General features: G+C 41.8%; 1 protein-coding gene across 2 annotated transcripts in view; it reads left to right on the forward strand.

Moving 5' to 3' along the window:
• Nucleotides 1-3,746: 3,746 nt before the first annotated feature.
• The window catches only part of LOC124044277 (ephrin-B2a-like), a 46,891-nt gene continuing 38,492 nt past the window's right edge, over nucleotides 3,747-12,145 (forward strand). Inside the window, exon 1 of one of the 2 annotated variants that reach the window (XM_046363918.1) lies at nucleotides 3,747-4,644. In XM_046363918.1, the coding sequence (XP_046219874.1) occupies nucleotides 4,532-4,644 (113 nt within the window). In that variant the 5' untranslated portion in view covers nucleotides 3,747-4,531. Of the gene's footprint in view, nucleotides 4,645-6,119; nucleotides 7,056-12,145 lie in introns of those variants that run through there. The other variant, XM_046363919.1, reaches the window with a different exon arrangement.

Here is a 12,145-nt window from a genome sequence, read left to right on the forward strand (position 1 = left end):
ACCTTTAGCGTCGATGAACGTTTGAACATCTTGAAGAACAATCTGGCCTTAATGGCCGTGTACTCTTATCTCCCACCCGGCACAGCCAGAAGAGGACTGGTCACCCCTCAGAGCCTGGTTCCTCTCTAGGTTTCTTCCTAGGTTTTGGCCTTTCTAGGGAGTTTTCCCCTGCCACCGTGCTTCTACATCGGCAATGCTTTCTGTTTGGGGTTTTAGGCTGGGTTTCTGTACAGCACTTTGTCATATCAGCTGATGTAAAAAAGGACTTTAAAGACATTTTATTTATGATTAAGATTGATTTGATTTTAGGAATGAAGACGATGAAACAATTTGCATTTTTTCAAATAAATTCGTTTGTGTATTTGGACAGTTGATCTTAGCAGTGATGTGAATTCAAGACAATGATTCTTTGGAAGACGCGAGCTTGACTGGAGTCTCGGTCACCGAACTTCCAGGTGGATCACACACAGGACGTCGTGCCAAAAGCTTCAAATAAAATGTTTGACATGCCAAATTCTGGACGTGAGAGCGTCCGTACATCCTTAAATATCCACCATGTTCGTGCTGGATGGAACCTCTGCTTTTAAAACAAACCTGGGTAATTGGAGACAGTGACCTCTCTCTCGAACACGCACACAGAAACTAAGAGCCAAGATAAAACATGTCACTATTGTAAACACATCTGAAACTACCCACCAGCGTTGAAACGAAGCATTAGGTCGGGGAAGACTTTGGAACATTATAGTATAGGTCACTTTAAATGACAAGTGTGTTTACTTGGGTTTTCAGCGACAGGGTGCATGCATAGTTACAGGTTACAGGTTCAGGACACCCACCCATAGACCCGAGATGTTCTCCGTGTAATGTTGGTAACACCAAAGACGAGAGCAACTGAATAAACAGAGGTTCGACCATGATAACTCAGTCCCGCTAGTTAGCGGGCCTTTCAAGTGAGAAAAAAAAAAGGAAAGTTTAGCCACATCAAGTCTATTCAATGTTGTTTGTTTGAAGTAGGCTGCAGTACAATAGCCTATAATGATTAAAGTAAGACAAAGGACAACCATTTTCCATTACAGGCTAGTCTATTTTCTGCCTAAATTACTTTGCCGAAAAAGTGTTTTTCCAGCAGTTGTAGGCTAGTTTACAGCAGACAGACACCGTCAATGATGGCCACACATTACATTCAATTTAAGCCATTTATAGTGTCTATTTAAGCCAAGAGAAATATATTTAAACATTTCACACACATTACTATGAATGTTTATCTTTTAACAACGCTATGATTTAGGCCTAGTGTTAATGCAGGCATTTTATCACCTAGTAATGCAATTCCAGGCTGATTGGAGACGGAACGTTTGAAAGTATGACAGGACTAATTTCAAGCTAAACGACATGGGGCCGTTTCCCATGAATAGGAATAAAAAAGATCAATCGACAATCTCCATTTAAAGGGCTTTAAAAAAAAAACTAGGACAATTCTTAATATGTGTCCGGGAAAACTGCCCCTAAATTATGATAATAATACTACTAATAATACTAATAATAATGACAATATAATACGACTATGTTTCTTGAAATAGTCTCACTTTATTGAACCGTCTGGTGTTTTGCTGGAGACATAATTCCTGGCAACAAATGTATTATGATTATTCTAAAACATTTCAGAACAGGACTAATTCACAATGGACCTATTTTATTATTGGTACATTTGACAGTAATTTTATCAGACGCTCTTAACCAGAGCGACTTACATATGCCGAATAACAAAACGGTCCAATCATCTGTCTTACAATATATGTATATATTCAAGCTGAATGTGTTTAAAAGTGTACTATTCGGAAACTTAACCAATGTGTTGAGGAGAGTTTGTGTGTATTTTCCGATTCCTTGCTAGACTTGCTGACTGATAGCTTACCCAGGAAAGGCGCAGAGCAATCACTACCGATTGTTTACGGCTAATAGGGGGGATATTTTTAAGACTGAGGAACTCGCCGCTTCCTCTCTTCTCCCGAAGGCAGCACATTATCTGCAATACTGACACTATTCCATTACACTTCCTATTGTTTATTCAGGTAAAAGGACCAAACGTCTATATAGGTTTAACTTTTTTATTAGTTTACATTCTGTACTCATACAATTAAGATGACACTTTTTACCTTTGCACTTTGTAAGCACAAGCGTCCGTTACTTTATAACATTCACATGTTTATTTCGATATTTTATTATTCCTCCTTAACCGTTCGTTCATCTTTCGTTTGAATTCATCATATGTTCTTCAGCCTAATCTTCGCCAAAATAAACCTACATTTGACGGCGGGCATTCTATCCGCGTAGACAGTCTCACTTTCGCGGTGTGTTGATTCTAGTCAAAATGATCGGAACCCCGGCACCGCAGGCGCATTCCACCCTGGTCCCAAATGATCTATCTCGTGAGACTACAACCCATTTTATCAGCTAAACAAGCAGTGCAGTAAGCAATTGTAGCCTTAAATATAACACTGACTAAAGTAAGCTATTCGAAAGTGTGAAAACGTCACACGTTTGGACAGACACATGTAATTTAGTTTGAAAATGTGTGTGGGTTGAAATGGCTCATCAAATCACTAATTACAGGTTACCTTGAGCTGACTCAATTTACTATAAAAGTACATTAGCTTCCATTAGGAGATTCTCCTATAAAAAAAAACGGTGCGCATTTTGGTCTATAGGCCTAATATCTTGAAATCCCATTGTTGTAGAATAGTGGTGGTAAGTTTGTAATAACTTAATGATAATAATGACAATAATTATTATAATAATTATAGCCTAATAATTAAATAAAGAATTCGAGTTAGAAAATAATCAAACACTGAAACCATAAACCAAAGATTTGTGTTTTATAAATAGCCATATTGGTTGATGATAAATTACATAATTATCGACAATAAAGATTCAGATTCTCTCTCTGAATGACTTATTGGTCAATTTTGATCAAACATTTGCATAAAAGGCTATTAAAATAAATATTCGATTGTTCAAAACGTCCACTCACCCTTCTCCAAGCGAGCATCCGCTAGTGTGCGCTGTTGCCTTTTGCAAAAAAGTTTGCCTTCAACGCCTTGTCGTTTGAGGCGGTTGATGTGGGTCCCAATGTGGGACATTTCATATACATTCTAACGTTGGCCCTACAATATTACACACGTCGTGAATGTTGTGTGGATATTGTTTTGTGGAGTATTTTGATAATAATATAGGAATGTCATCAAGCAAATAAATCAAGTGTTCGCAAATGTGCGAGGTTACCTATTACAAATAAAGATCCGAGTCACCTTTTCCCCTCAAGTTAAATAAAAGTTCAATATAAATGTTTTCAAAAATCAGCTGCTTAATATTCTTGACATAACATCCCCTGGTTATTATACTTGACCTACATCGTGTTGCCTAAAGCGATGTTCTGAGAACACTATAGCCTAAGTGTCATGCCTATTACACTTTATTTTAAAGATCGTTTTTGAGATACAATTTCTATCTTGGTCAATGCACTATTAATACAATATAACGTCATTTGACTGCTTTCTCCAATTCTATCCCATTCGCTAATACTGCTGCTTTGCAGTTGAACCAGTCGCCGAGTTGCCTCGTTTGATTGACAGGAGTATTCCTATTGACTTTCGGACAATTGCCCAATGAGGAGCAACGTGGGCGGAGTCACTGTAAAACATGCTCTGCCAAATATTCTGCATCCCGGTCAGTTGCAGTTACTTGCAATACAGGCTCTGCGCAGCATTCAAGCATTCAAGCATCGCTATACGTTTTCGCCAAAGCATTTCATTCGGATCTGCACGATTCAAACCACAGCAGTTCATTTGTAACCGAAATGGACCCATAGTATGACAACTTTCATTTGACTTGATTTTTTATTTTATTTCATTGTCATATTTGATATTTATTTTTCTTCATCCGATATCATTGATTTTTCTACTCTCATCCACAATTGATTTGCAGCCAGTTTGCTCACGACCACCCAGCTCTAAAGGGAATACTGTGTCTCGAGCCGATCTCTGTCTTTCCTGCTGTTATTCGAGAAGGAGGCTCGCGCACTTTGGATTGGTACCTTGTCTGGTTTTACCAAGAACCTGCTGACAAACGGGGGATTTATTCTTTGCTTCTGCGCTCGTGGAAGTGGACAACGGCGGTGACAGACAGGGTCGCCTTTCTGTTGTGAGGAATGTACCCTGTGCTCAGGTCGGCTCACTGAGGGAGAATATTAACGCGCTATCTTCTTCTTCTTCTCTCTGAATGAGACTGCTTTGCACCTTTGGTTTTGTATTCCCGAGGTGTTCGAGTAAAGGGACTAACTCGGCAGCAGGTTCTTTCTACATTTGATTGTTTTCACTCATTTACTATTTCGTCCCTTTTTTTTCTCTCTCCCCATTTTCAGATCGTGATATAGAGTTTAATTGCCTCAGTCATTCTCTTGGGCGTTTCACGTCTCTTTTTTTTGGACATATAATTTCGGATCGGATTGTGATCCTCCCGAAAGACCGTAACAATGGGGGACTCGATGTGGAGATATTATGTAGGAGTTTTGTTTATTGCGTGCAAGGTGATCTTGACCAGGGCGATAATTATGGACGCCATATATTGGAACACAACAAATACAAAGTAAGTGAAGCACGCGTCCACCACACTCATTCAACACGGGGAAATAGCATGTATATTGAATTCAATGTATTTTGTGTAAAGACATGATTTAGCGCAGTCCATGACCTTTGTAAATAAGGCTTGTCACGTTATCGTATAAACAAGGTGTCCATATACATACCTAACATGATAGCTGTAATATTCCCTAAAGGTTATATTCATAGAATAGCTAATTGACATACATTTTATGGAGTTTTTTTTGTTGTTGCGTTGAAGCGGTTTTGCGCCGACGGCCACGCATCGGGCGAAGGTGGTAACGTACTGAGACGTACATAGGCGATACAAAATCTCTGTTGAAAGCGAAATGATGAATGCTAGTGCGTTATTTTGTAGTTTTTATTATTTCGTAAGTGTTTACTGTAGATGTTTGAATGGTCAGTTGTTTACAGAAAGTCTGCGTATAAAACACGACGTGGTGAACAGTTCAGACAGACTTACTTACAACAACAAAAAAAATAACATTCACGATCCACTTCTTTGGTCAATAATAGTCAGATATACTTCACCAAATTATGGGAGATCGTAATATTTCAATATTTTGAACACAAATGGAGACCTATAACATACCCTTCCACGTATGTTTGTTTATTTTCAGCTCTTCCGCACACGTTTGAATAAATAACATTATACAAGACAATATGAAAATACATGTATGACATATTGTGTCATTGTAAATTATTCACAGAAAGTTAGACCACAGTTCCTATTAGCTGACACTAGCTTTAGTGCGCTGTAGTTGTTCTATCGACCAATGCTTTTGTTTGGTAGGCCTATTCAACTCTATAATATACAGCATGGGGCCCTGTCTGAAATAGTACACCGAATTGATTTTTAGCATCTACATACAGTTTAAAAGGATATATATAGTATGTGAAGAAGTATGATCGTATAATCACTACTGAATTAAAAAAAAAAACTTTATTAGGTCAGTCTATTTATTCCCTTTTCATTTACAACCATCAACTAACTCAAACCAGCGCCATGAAAATGAAGAGTTGAATTATGCATTAAACATCGCGACCTCAGACGAGGAATTTCAGGGGGGTCAAACCCCAATGGTGTGGCTCACCTCTTTGTGCCAATTTCAACAAGGCGTAACTCGGATTTGCTTAATAATTTTACTTTTGGCTTCAATTCAACAAGGAGCTTGCATTCCCCAGCTACCCCCCCCCCCCCCCTCCTAACCAGGCCTGAATAAATACACATGAAACAAGTGGTATCGGGAATGTTATGACAGATAGACTAACAGGTGTCCATTGTAGATTTGACTTCATGATTGATTGTCAAAGGCTTCATGGATGTGCGCTCTTCTCTCGTCAGAGAACCTTCCGACATTCCAGATCTGACGGCGTTGACTTTATTGCTGTGGCATTAATCGTCGGAATTCATGAGAGGATTTCAGTTTTTGCTGTTGAGCTTGGATCCTAAGGAACAGTTGCTATCCCGCATGCGTATAGCGGTCTGACTTTTGCCTGTAGGCTTTTGTCGCTGTGTACTGGTGGTAGCAACAAGCGTTGGCATTTAGCAGGAGGATCGATGATTGGCAGAAGTCGTTGTCAATGAAACGTCTGTAAATATCTACCAAATGCGTATTTCAATTTATTTTAGACCCACAATTTACGGTACATCATTTGAAATCGTTACATCAGCCTCGAGCGAGTGAGATGAAGATATGGAGATAAACGGAAGGACACTCATTAGATTATGGTTTGGCTGAAGGTGGGGGAGGCGAGGAGTTGAGTGGGTCTGTTGCGAGACGCTTGATGCGGATACAACAAGTCGCAATGACGCCTGCTTTGCATTAAGCAGTTGGTCACACACTCGGAAGTGCAGTGTGACTTTATTTAAGCAAACTTTTAACCTCCGTCGTGACACATTGTTGTCGAATTGAGTGTAAAAACAACACCAATAAAAACATGATTAATTTCTGACATCATCAAATAATCAGTCAATTAATGAATTGGTGGCCTATACCAAATCAAAGTACTTGTCACGTGCGCAGAATACAACAGGTGTAGTAGACCTTACCTAGCCTATGTGCCTTTCAAAGTCTATCTTCTAAACTATCTTAACTGTTTTTTGTAGGTCTAGTCCTCCAAAAATATAGTAATATGCTTGTAGAAATAACCTATATTTTATATATTTTAAACGGAACATTCTTCATTTATAGCAGTAAATGCATGCCTTTAAAATCGCCGTGTGTCATTTAGCGTGGTATGTTACTTCTTCCTATTGAAAATAAAGTGTTCACCCTCGAAGCAAGCATAGGCGTTAACTAGGGGCCCACAAAGACAGCGGGCATTCCACGGAATTAGCTTGTGTGCACATTCTTTACGTTCTGTCTGGGTGACGAGTTCAAAGCTGATGATCAGGTGAGGTGATGTCATCATTCTGTTGTCATATAGACACTATTGTGTACACAGGAACATTTATGCCTACAGTACTCAGTCCTATTGGACCTTGTTAAAATACAGCCTAGAATGCATGTTGAATGTCTAGCCTTATAAGACAACAGATCCGTAAAACATTCGACTGAATTGTAATTTCAAACTTTCAAAGATGTAAACATGTTTGATTCTCACATACAACAATATGTTGAGTCTTTCTCGCTAGGAGTTTGAGTAGTGTTCTTAACATTCAGGGAGGGGTGTTACAATGGGCCATGCTTTGCCTTTAAGGTTTGTGTGTAGGCTGAGAGAGTGGAAAAGGTTGGAGCTATGCACTCTGTGGTCTGTGTGTGTGTCTGTACTGTGTGTGTGTCTGTACTGTGTGTCTGTCTGTACTGTGTGTCTGTCTGTACTGTGTGTCTGTCTGTACTGTGTGTCTGTCTGTACTGTGTGTGTGTCTGTACTGTGTGTGTGTCTGTACTGTGTGTGTGTCTGTACTGTGTGTGTGTCTGTACTGTGTGTGTGTCTGTACTGTGTGTCTGTCTGTACTGTGTGTATGTCTGTACTGTGTGTATATATGTACTGTGTGTGTGTATATGTAGTGTGTGTGTATATGTAGTGTGTGTGTATATGTAGTGTGTGTGTATATGTAGTGTGTGTGTATATGTAGTGTGTGTGTATATGTAGTGTGTGTGTATACAGTTCTACTACTTTACTACCATACTACTTTACTACTTTACTACTTTACTACCATACTACTTTACTACCATACTACTTTACTACTTTACTACCATACTACTTTACTACGTTACTACTGTACTACCATACTACTTTACTACTTTACTACTTTACTACCATACTACTTTACTACTTTACTACCATACTACTTTACTACTTTACTACCATACTACTTTACTACTTCACTACCATACTACTTTACTACCATACAACTTTACTACCATATTACTTAACTACTTTACTGTCATACTACTTTACTACTTTACAGTTTTACTACTTTACTACCATATTACTTTACTACCATACTACTTTACTACTTCACTACCATACTACTTTACTATCATACTACTTTACAGTTTTACTACTTTACTACCATATTACTTTACTACCATACTACTTTACTACTTCACTACCATACTACTTTACTATCATACTACTTTACAGTTTTACTACCATACTACTTTACTATCATACTACTTTACTACTTTACTACCATACTACTTTACTACCATACTACTTTACTACCATACTACTTTACTATCATACTACTTTACAGTTTTACTACCATACTACTTTACTACTTCACTACCATACTACTTTACTATCATACTACTTTACAGTTTTACTACCATACTACTTTAATACTTTACAGTTGTACTACTTTACGACCGATGCCTGAGCCTCCTCAGAAATACCAGACCCCCAACTCCCCCATGACCCCTTCCTCTAGTAATCCATTTTGTAGTTGGGTGCAAGAAACAAAAGGGAGGTCTGCTTTACACGGTTTATGTGAAGGAACAGTCCCTCTTCTCCAGTGCAGTTCACTAAGAGATTACATAGAACCCAGGGCCTTTGTAGGAGACGGGGGCACATCTATGCCTCCTTTTGTGAATAGGGGGAGAGAGAAGATGTAGATCCACTATGAATGAGTGACGAGGACAGGCTAAATGTTGTAATGTTGCCCTCGCCCCTCCATCCATCTTACCCACATCACCAAACTACCCAGGGGGTCCCCACTGATTTTCTCTCTCTCTCTCTCTCTCTCTCTCTCTCTCTCTCTCTCTCTCTCTCTCTCTCTCTCTCTCTCTCTCTCTCTCTCTCTCTCTCTCTCTCTCTCTCTCTCTCTCTCTCTCTCTCTGTCTCTCTCTCTGTCTCTCTCTCTCTCTCTCTCTCTCTGTCTCTCTCTCTGTCTCTCTCTCTGTCTCTCTCTCTGTCTCTCTCTCTGTCTCTCTCTCTGTCTCTCTCTCTCTCTCTCTCTCTCTCTCTCTCTGGAAAGAAAGGAACGTAAAGAAAATAAATCCCCTTATTTAACTTTAGCTCTCCGTCTAGCGTGGAAGGGAGTGTGGGGTTAGGGCTGGGATTGAGGAGAGAAAATAGAAAGAGAAAGAAAGGGAGGACAAGAAAGAGAGGGATTGAGGGGAGGAGAGTGGAAACATCCCGTGTTAACACAGTGTACTGAGAGGAAGGGTTCAATAGACATGTCTCCCATGACGACGCCCGGAAGAAAAGTTGACGATTAAGATCGTCATTTATGAAAATCGGGAAGCAGGAAGTGAGTGCAGAAAGGATGGGCCTCTAGGATTCGTGGGGTAATTATGGCTGGGCTGAGGAGAGTGGGCCTCTAGGAGTTGTGAGGTAATTATTGCTGGGCTGAGGAGGCATACATAGGCCTGGATTAGAGGACGAAAGTTGGGCCGAAGGTATATATAGAGAGAGGGCGAGGAGGAGAGAGGGAGAGATAGGGATAGAGAGAGAGAGAGAGAGTGAGGAGGAGAGAGGGAGAGAGGGATAAAGAGAGCAAGAGAGTGAGGAGGAGAGAGGGATAAAGAGAGAGAGTGAGGAGGAGAGAGGGAGAGAGTGAGGAGGAGAGAGGGAGAGAGTGAGGAGGAGAGAGGGAGAGAGTGAGGAGGTAACAGCGTGGCAGAGTGGCTGGATTAACTCATGCTAGCCCTTGTCTCTTCTCAATGTCTCTTAGACTAATCCATCTCAATATTGGGCTCATGATTGAAAGTCAGACACTGCAGTATACCCCCTCCTCCCTCTGTGTGGTGTTCCATCTCTCTATAGTCTGCTCCTTGGTTATCCTCCCTCCTCCCTCTGTGTTGTGTTCCATCTCTCTATAGTCTGCTCCTTGGTTATCCTCCCTCCTCCCTCTGTGTTGTGTTCCATCTCTCTATAGTCTGCTCCTTGGTTATCCTCCCTCTGTGTGGTGTTCCATCTCTCTCTATAGTCTGCTCCTTGGTTATCCTCCCTCTGTGTGGTGTTCCATCTCTCTATAGTCTGCTCCTTGGTTATCCTCCCTCCTCCCTCTGTGTTGTGTTCCATCTCTCTATAGTCTGCTCCTTGGTTATCCTCCCTCCTCCCTCTGTGTTGTGTTCTATAGTCCCTTGGTTATCCTCCCTCTGTGTGGTGTTCCATCTCTATAGTCTGCTCCTTGGTTATCCTCCCTCTGTGTGGTGTTCCATCTCTATAGTCTGTCTGGTTATCCTCCCTCCTCCCTCTGTGTTGTGTTCCATCTCTCTATAGTCTGCTCCTTGGACTGGTCTCCCTCCTCCCTCTGTGTTGTGTTCCATCTCTCTATAGTCTGCTCCTGTTATCCTCCCTCTGTGTGGTGTTCCATCTCTCTCTATAGTCTGCTCCTGTTATCCTCCCTCTGTGTGGTGTCTACAGTAGAGACACCTCCACCTGACTGGTCTAGTAGAGACACCTGACTGGTCTACAGTAGAGACATCCTGACTGGTCTACAGTAGAGTTATCCTCCTCCCACCTGACTGGTTCCATCTAAAAGGGAAAGAAAGGGGGGATCAGATAGAGACACCTGTAGAGACACCTGACTGGTCTACAGTAGAGACACCTGACCGACTGGTCTACAGTAGAGACACCTGGTCTACAGTAGAGACACCTGACTGGTCTACAGTAGAGACACCTGACTGGTCTACAGTAGAGACACACCTGACTGACTGGTCTACAGTAGAGACACCTGACTGGTCTACAGTAGAGACACCTGGCTGACTGGTCTACAGTAGAGACACCTGACTGGTCTACAGTAGAGACACCTGGCTGACTGGTCTACAGTAGAGACACCTGACTGACTGGTCTACAGTAGAGACACCTGACTGACTGGTCTACAGTAGAGACACCTGACTGACTGGTCTACAGTAGAGACACCTGGCTGACTGGTCTACAGTAGAGACACCTGACTGGTCTACAGTAGAGACACCTTACTGGTCTACAGTAGAGACACCTGACTGGTCTACAGTAGAGACACCTGACTGGTCTACAGTAGAGACACCTGACTGGTCTACAGTAGAGACACCTGACTGGTCTACAGTAGAGACACCTGACTGGTCTACAGTAGAGACACCTGACTGACTGGTCTACAGTAGAGACACCTGACTGGTCTACAGTAGAGACACCTGACTGGTCTACAGTAGAGACACCTGACTGGTCTACAGTAGAGACACCTGACTGGTCTACAGTAGAGACACCTGACTGACTGGTCTACAGTAGAGACACCTGACTGACTGGTCTACAGTAGAGACACCTGACTGACTGGTCTACAGTAGAGACACCTGACTGACTGGTCTACAGTAGAGACACCTGACTGACTGGTCTACAGTAGAGACACCTGACTGACTGGTCTACAGTAGAGACACCTGACTGACTGGTCTACAGTAGAGACCTGACTGACTGGTCTACAGTAGAGACACCTGACTGACTGGTCTACAGTAGAGACACCTGACTGACTGGTCTACAGTAGAGACACCTGACTGACTGGTCTACAGTAGAGACACCTGACTGACTGGTCTACAGTAGAGACACCTGACTGACTGGTCTACAGTAGAGACACCTGACTGACTGGTCTACAGTAGAGACACCTGACTGACTGGTCTACAGTAGAGACACCTGACTGACTGGTCTACAGTAGAGACACCTGACTGACTGGTCTACAGTAGAGACACCTGACTGACTGGTCTACAGTAGAGACACCTGACTGACTGGTCTACAGTAGAGACACCTGACTGACTGGTCTACAGTAGAGACACCTGACTGACTGGTCTACAGTAGAGACACCTGACTGACTGGTCTACAGTAGAGACACCTGACTGACTGGTCTACAGTAGAGACACCTGACTGACTGGTCTACAGTAGAGACACCTGACTGACTGGTCTACAGTAGAGACACCTGACTGACTGGTCTACAGTAGAGACACCTGACTGACTGGTCTACAGTAGAGACACCTGACTGACTGGTCTACAGTAGAGACACCTGACTGGTCTACAGTAGAGACACCTGACTGACTGGTCTACAGTAGAGACACCTGACTGACTGGTCT

This window comes from Oncorhynchus gorbuscha, linkage group LG09, assembly GCF_021184085.1.
Source record: "Oncorhynchus gorbuscha isolate QuinsamMale2020 ecotype Even-year linkage group LG09, OgorEven_v1.0, whole genome shotgun sequence".
NCBI lineage: Eukaryota > Metazoa > Chordata > Actinopteri > Salmoniformes > Salmonidae > Oncorhynchus > Oncorhynchus gorbuscha.